General features: G+C 43.3%; 1 protein-coding gene across 1 annotated transcript in view; it reads right to left on the bottom strand.

Moving 5' to 3' along the window:
- Positions 1 to 436: 436 nt before the first annotated feature.
- The window catches only part of GCNT2 (glucosaminyl (N-acetyl) transferase 2 (I blood group)), a 229,924-nt gene continuing 222,067 nt past the window's right edge, over positions 437 to 8,293 (bottom strand). The window contains exon 3 of the mRNA XM_086964994.1: positions 437 to 851. Within this exon, the coding sequence (XP_086821120.1) occupies positions 661 to 851 (191 nt within the window). The 3' untranslated portion in view covers positions 437 to 660. The remainder of the gene's footprint in view (positions 852 to 8,293) is intronic.

Genomic DNA, 8,293 nt, shown 5'->3' with positions numbered 1-8,293 from the left:
TCCTACGAAAGGTTTGACAGCAGGTTAGGGCATGGTCATGATGTTGCCATCAGCCTTACCCCTTTAGAGTTTCTGTAATTTTTCCACTTCATCCATGTCTATCTAGTAACCCTAAGTGGTACCGCTCACTAACACATCATGAACTTGCACTTATCAATTCTGAGTACAATACTACGGAACCGACTTATGTCAAAAGAGACCGACAGAACCTGGGCAGTCATAGTGGCATATCATTTTGTATCTGACAGTGAAATTTGATTTGTCACCAGCAGAATTTGTTTAAGCATTGTTTGCATGAGATTGACACGCATTGTTCACTGCAAGGACACACAAAGCTCGTTCCAGGTAAAGAAGCACATTCCAGAGATTCTTAAGCCTTAAGGCACTCTAGACCAAAAGGCATAATTTTGTAGTGAAAAAAACAAGCATAGGATGATTTTTTTTAATGAAAAAATATATCTTTATTTTGATGTGTTTTGATTTCCCTGTAAAATAAAATAGAAATTCTAGGTTTTTTGGGCAAAGTTGTCAAAAAAAATAAAATATTGCAGAATGGTTCTTTTACTTATGTAAATCAGGTTCTCCTCACTGTCGGCATGGCAGCTTTGCTGCAAATGACTTCCTGTTGGCTCACTGCAAGTCAGAGGTGATGAGGCTCCGTCAGAAGTGCCAGCTTGGCTGGACGGGGATCTCACTCTGGCTCAGCTCTCTTTGCCTCAGCCACAATTCTAGGCATTCTACTGTAGGTGGGTGGGTCTTCAGCTCAAACTTGTTGGCAAACATGCTTTGGGACTTAGACAGCCAGTTCAAGTCCCCGGGTCCATATATGCATACATCCCTAACAAAATGACCTGCAAAGGAAAGAAACCAATTACCAGGTTAACACATGCTGCGCATGAAAGATCTACAACGATAGTTTATAACATATGTTGGTTCATCATATTTGAACTTCAGGTCAAACCATGCAAGGACCCAACTATACTATTAAACAAGCAACACAATATATATATTTTAGTAGGTTTGACCGAGACAGATTTAGCTGTCTGTTAAGTCTTATGTCAACAAACATGCATAAAGGGAATACGTCTGCTGTCACCCGTACAAACGTGGCATGTGTCAGTGCTGACATGCAGATTCACAGCAAAACACTTACAGACATCAATAAAAACTCACAGATAAATATCTATACAGGCACAAACAGACATACAGGCTCTAACTAATGCCCATCAAAAAAGACATCTTTAATTACTCGTTCACTCACACACAAATCGTATATCTGTGTTCACATGCAGAAAAAGGGCAAACCACCACCTGGTAACAGTACACGTGCAAGCATTCAGACATGCACATACAGACAATCAAACAGATATAAAGGCACAAAATGTAGACAGATCACTAGACCTACACAAACATGAACACACAAGGCACTTAAGGTCCCAAAAATCCACAGCTATAAGCATTCCAGAAAACACACATGCATCCTGTTACAATAAAGCATTACTCAATGAAAGGCAAAAACAAACACATGAATGCACACAGATGGGTAATACGTATCGTTGTGGGGGGATACTCAATGGATGCTTGAGTATCTGTGGATGCTGGATCACTAAATGGCTGCATTAGTCTGAGTGGTAAAGTGGATGCCTAGCTAGATGGTGTAAAATATACATGGGGAGAAGGAGGGATGAGTGTGTGGTTCTAAGGAGAAATTCATATTTGAGAGTGCATGATTTAAGCGAAAGATTGTGAAATAAAAGCATAGTTCTGGGTAGGTTGATAGATATTCATCCATTAGGGCGGAACGGGGGTCGCCCCACTGCTTTCTCGCAATGCGAGAAGTAGAAACATAAAATGGTATTTTAAATACCATTCTATGTTTCTGCCTCTCGCACTGCGAGAAAGCAGAAGGGTGTGCCTGGTTGGTCAGGGTGGAGTGGCTTGCCCAATGCTGTGGGCCCTGACTGTTTGGTCTGCCCTCTGGGGCCCACCAAACCAGTCATGCACACTCAGCCTTTTCGCTATGCAGCCTACATAGAGAAAACAGCCTCCCCATAGGCATCTGGCTGGGCGCCATCCTCACTAATCACAATGCTGCCTTTGCAGTGTTGTGATTGGCTTAGGGGGTGGGAGGGAGGCTGCCTGTGGCAGCTTCCTGTTCAGGAGAGGAGCAGGAAAACGCAGAACCCAGCCAGGAGCTGAGGCAGCTTGGAACCCAGTAAGGTAAGTATTTTAAAATCTTAACTAACCCCCCCCCCCGTCCCTTCGCAAACCTGTGCAACCCAGTGCCCACCCTGAGTCATGCCGGCCACGAATGAATTCATTCATACATCCATGAATTCAATTATCAACGTACTTACCCATATATTCATGTATGCATTCATTTGCCATCCACTAACTTGTTTGTGAACTCATTCATTCATCCAAATATTAGACTATGCAATCCTGCAAGCCATGCATTTCTCATTTATGCACTCAATCACTCATCTATACATGCCCTTAGTTACCAATTCATCCTTCCACATGTCTATCTCTTCATCCACCAATTCATCTATGCATCCATTCTTCCATCCAAACAACCATTGCCTCATTTTCACATTCATCTACTCACCCATACACATATACACACAACATAACCTAACATACCTCTTGTTATGCGAACTAGCCATTGACCGTAATGGAGTGTGTAATTGCTATTCAAACTCTACGTGCACTTTGATAGTAGGGTACATGTTTAGGTACTTTGAGCGAGTGTTTTAAAAAACTAAAAGCGCTGTTAGATTTGCCTCGGTCCACTTTATAACCTACCCTACTATCAAAGTGCATGTGGAGTTAGGATAGCAATTACACACTTCATTACAGTCAATAGCCGGTCCTCATAATAATAGGTACGTTATGTGGTGTGGGCATGTATAACCCACGCTGTGAGGTCTGAGCGGGTCCCCTCAGCATGGGTTGTACATGCTCTCACACACATATACACTGACCGCCCTCAACATTTGTGCATGCTCTCCAAACCTTTTTGAAGAGTTTGGCAGCACATGTCTGCCTTTCTAAAGCATGGTTAATTATGTGGGGGCGAGACTGCTCCAAATAATAATGACCTACTATGTGATTGCTACTTCTTAATACTCAGAACACCAAAGAATCAACGCAAACAGCAGGTCTCCAAATGACACCAGCAGGAATTTCAGGATGCTGAAAATTTGCAATATCACCTAAGCAGGAACAATGCAAGAACTTTCATATTCACTAACAGATCTACCTATACATTCACCTCAGTGACTTTAACACCCACTCCAGAGATCTGTCTGTAACCTACATGCCATTCATGCCTTAACTGTACATATTCTGTGAGCACTGATAGCTAGTTCTAGTCTGCCCAGGTGGAGCTGCAGGTTTTGCCTTCTGAGAGAGGGAATCTTGTTTTGCTACTGCCATATTGTCCTGGTTTTGCGAGGGAGTGCAGCTTGCACTGCTTCTGCCTGGTTTGTACCCGTCTTGTGATGGGAAAGGCTTGTGCTGATTGTACCCTAGCTCTACCTGACCTCTGACGTTGGGAAGATTGCAGTTTCTGCTCCAGGTGTAGCTGCTCTATGAAGAGGTGTTTTTCTATTGCTGTTGCCCCACCTTATAAAACACAGTGGATACATTGAATGCCCTTGCATAACATGCCTACACCAGTTTTCTGGGATCTTCACATTTGGGAGCATCTTGAAACAATTCGGTTCAGGATATGTACTGTACGAAAATCTCTCATAGATTGTTCAATTGACAATAATGTTGCTTCATCTATGACAGCAATAAAGGTCATGTATGTGTGGCACAAGGCAACTGACTTGCTTCTTGGGTTCATAATGCAGGGTACAATTATAGTGATTTGCCCTGCAAAATATGCAGCATGTATTGACAGTCTTGTCAACAGTAAGTTGCAAGGTCTCTTCAAAGAGTTTGTCCATAGTAGAAGAATTAGGCCGAAAGCCAGTCTAATAATATGGGATCACTTGATTTTTCGAGCTCCTTGACTCTAGCTCTTTCAGGAGCATTTTTGCAAAGACCTTTCCTTCCACGTCCAGTAATGCAATTAGTCTGTAATTCCCTGGATCAGCGGCATCCCCCTTTTTATGAATGGGATATAGGATGGAGCCTTTCCAAGAGTCCGGAACCATAGAAATGTTATAGGAATGGCTAAATAAAGTTTGAATGTGGGATGCCCAGTATTCGCAGTCTTCTTTAAAAATATAACCAGGAAACCCATTGGGCCCCATCCTTCCTGATGCCCTGCAGGATAGTTAGTGTTTCCCTTTCTGTTGGATTGAAATTGGCTGCATTGCTCTCTTCATGTTGGAGGTCTTTGTCAGTGCTTACTATGAGTACTTTCTGATCGACGTATAGGTTGGTGGCCTGAGCAGCCCATTTGTTGGCGGGGACAGCATCGAGGGTGTGATGAACACCACTTAGATCATTAACATAGCTCCAGAATTCCTTGCATTTATTGGGAGCTAGCAATGTGTAGATGTGTCTCCATTTTTCCTCTATGTTAGTTTGTTTCACTTGCCACACAATTTGTTTGTGCGTTTTCTTGGCTCTTTGAAGCCTCATTCTTTTACTATGGATAACGCCATTGCACTTTCATATTTGGCAACGAAGGCAACTGGGCCCACCACCCCTCCACTATATGCTTGCTTGCGGACTTCAGCGTCGCCTTTGATGGAGTTGATCGAAACATCCTATGGGCCAAACTGTTCAAGTGGGGAATACCAGGGAAACTGCTGGCGGCGATTCTAGCACTCTATACCGGTACGTGGGTGCGTGTAAAGCTTACTAGTACACGCGCAAGTCCCAAGATCCTCACAAAACGGGGGCTAAAACAGAACTGCGTGATTGCCCCTACCCTGTTTAACTTATACACTGCCGACTTGAGAGAAGCATTGTTAAAAACCAACATCTTCCCTCCAAAATTGGGTCACCTCAGACTGCCAATTATGCAGTATGCGGACGATCTTGTTTTGCTGGACCATACAAGAATTGGCATGAAAAGGGCATTAGAGGTGCTACATAAATAAAACACTGGAATCAAGCTTGTAGCAAACGCATCAAGGACTAAAGTACTGATCTTTGGTCACAAGCCAAAAAACACAACCAATAAGTATATTTACTTAGGAGTGCAACTTACAGACAGCTGCAGACAAGCACTGCAGGTCAAAGTGCTGGAGACAAAAGCAGCTAAGCTAACATATGGCCTGTGCAAATGACACCACAAGCTTGTAAGCCACTCGACGGAGGGAATCCGACGTGTTATCAAAGCTAAGCTTATGCCTACACTAAGCTATGACCACCTTGCCTTCCCTGGTCTGTTGACAAAAAAAAATGGAAGGCCTATGTATAATGGCGTACAAAAAAGTCTTTAAGCTCCCTTATACGACTAGGCGTTCACTGATCCGTTTGGAGTTTAACATCACAGCAATGGACATCGAATGCAAAAAAGACATGGTCAAACTCCAACATAATGTGAACAATGCTTGCCCGGGCACAATCAGGGCAGCACTACAGGTGATCTTCTCAGATAACAACAGTCGCTGGGCGAGGTATCTCCTGATTGCAAAACAAACATTGGGACTAAATTTCGAACCTTCCCCTGACATACCACTTACAAAGTATAGCTTAACGATCTTGCTAAAAAAGGGTGGTAATAGCATCTCAAGGCAACAAGATCTTGAACGGATCAGATCAGTCTTAGGTGCAGAAGGCCTAAGTACCTCACATGTCAGCCCAATTTAAAAGCAGGTCTTGGACGGCAAGCCCTTCAAAATGTTATGGAGTGAGGCTCTTAACTTTGCCCATACAAGACTATAGAGCCCACTGGAAAAACTGGTCATCTAGTGGCAACGGCTGTTGTCTGTGTCAACACCCCACAGAATCTGAGGAACATGTCATTTGCTGTTGTCCAGCTTTGCTAACACAAAGGCGCTTGTACCTAAGAACTATGTTCATATGTCATGGTGTTAGAACATATAAGGAGGCTCTAAAGGCACATCTATACCACCACTGTCACGATGGAGCTGGCACTAATTGGGAAGTTTTATGCTGCTGCCGGAATGCTCATACGCTTAGCCAGAGAAGTGGCAGTAGTATGAATTAGGCTTCATGTACTATTGACCGTGAAACCATTTACACCTGCATTTTCAATCATACATATGTTTACACTAATTTCCGGTAGGAACATGATGCCTTAGAGCAGTTTTTGCACTTTCCTCATTTGACAACCATTGTCTGTGTTGCGTTTTTAGGTCTCGCGACCTGCGTTGCACTGCGTAAGCAGTGCTTCGCAGCGCGAGGCATTTTGTAATCAAAAACGGGGTTTTAGCACTCACCTAGGAATCGTACATGCTCGTGCGTGTGCGATTCCTTTTGTGCTACCCCATTGGCCCTTGCGTCTTATTTTAGAAGACTGCACGCAATTGGCCAGAAGCACGCGCATAGCTCCTCCCATGGCCTATTGGTGTCTATTACGCGCACCAAGCGCGTAATAGACGCCAATAGGCCGTGGGAGTAGCTATGATTGTGCCCACAAAGGCGTGACGTGCACGCCACTTGTTTTAAATGTGATCCCACAGACTAAATCTTTCTTTATAAGCTAATTATTTGTTTCTTGTCGTCTAGCGCTTGAAGGTTAACCCATTTACTTCCTTGAATATAGAATAATTTAAGACATTCATAAGTGTTCTGGCATTGTGATAAAATGAAGCAACCAGATAAATCTGAGTGGCGCCCTCTGTCGGCCATTTGTAGAATTGCAGATTTGTTTCTTGTAGTCTAGCGCTTGGAGATTAACCCATTTACTTCCTTGAATATGGAATTAATTTAGACATTCATAAGTGTTCTGGCATTGTGAAGAAATTATGCAAACCGATAAACCGGAGCGTGGCCCTCTGTCTGCAGTCAGTAGAATTACAGTCTTTAGTCTGAAGGAAATCTCAAATGAGGCCATAGTATAGAAGAGATGGCAAATCCAGCATACCCATAATGCATTTGTGTAGGCATAGAACTGTTGCAGCAGCGAAAGACCGTTGTCGATAATTATTGGACATCGATTTTGAATCAGTTTTACAACGTAAGAGCTGGTTCGTTTGGTTGCACCCAAGGACTTTGAATTTTGCCCCTCTAACTACAACATGTAAAACAAACATGCAGGCTCCTTGTAAGGACTTAGATGAGATTTATAGACTAAACAGGTTTATTTAAATTCGGTGCGCTGCGTGTGTCGCTGATGAAGGTATTTCAATATAGCTTACGCAAGACCTCCAGTATGTAATGGAGATCTGATAATATAGTACACATACAGGTTACTGAGTCAGAACAAGATCTTACTATATAGTTTTGTAAGATCTGCCCAAAGAAGAATATGAGTTTTTAATCTTCATACAAATTAAGTGTTCTGGCATTGTGATAAAATGAAGCAAACCGATAAACCGGAGCATGGCCCTCTGTCGGCAGTCAGTAGAATTGCAGTCTTTGGTCTGAAGGAAATCTCAAATGAGGCCATAGTATAGAAGAGATGGCAAATCCGGCATACCCATAATGCATTCGTGTAAGCATAGAGCTGCTGCAGCAGCGAAAGATCGTTATCGATAATTATTGGACATTGATTTTGAATCTGTTTTGTAACATACGAGCTGGTTATGAGTGTGGCAGTTTCCAGTGCGTCTGGAAGCGTTTTGTCCCTTTCCTCAAGGTGCTTTGCCGTTTTACCTTTGAGATGTGGGTGATGCTCAATGGGCTGGGGTTTGAATGGGCGTGTTGGCTTTTCACTCGGGATGGATAGACTGCTGGGACACGGAGCGCAGCAACTCACTCTCCCGCCGCGGCATGGCAGGGACGACTACTTCGACAGCCTGGACTCTTTCGGCTCCCGCTCACAGCAGACCCCGGATGTAGTCCTGCGAGGGAGCAGAGATGGTGCGTACTGGAGGCGAGGCCTTTATCAATGGTTACTGATGTCTTGCACTGCTGTTTCAGTACCCCCAAGCAAGCTCCAGTTTTAAAGTCATGCAGTGTACTTTGTGCAACCGTACAGAATTAGGATGTTTTATTTCTGTGCTTTGCATTTGAATATGAAATAAACTATATAAAATATACATTCACGAGTCAATCAATTTCAAAGTTGCCCTTCATTAGTACAAGTTGTAACAACTGGATTCAGAAATTACAAACTGAAAGGTCACATGTCAACCTTTGGAAAGGGCCTCCCATTGTGAGGGCTCACATGTTGGTGCATTTTAGTAACCTTTCAACT

Source organism: Lissotriton vulgaris, chromosome 4_1, assembly GCF_964263255.1.
Source record: "Lissotriton vulgaris chromosome 4_1, aLisVul1.2, whole genome shotgun sequence".
NCBI classification, from domain to species: domain Eukaryota; kingdom Metazoa; phylum Chordata; class Amphibia; order Caudata; family Salamandridae; genus Lissotriton; species Lissotriton vulgaris.
Note: the sequence above shows the minus strand (reverse complement) of the source record. Positions and strands in the feature narration are given on the sequence as shown.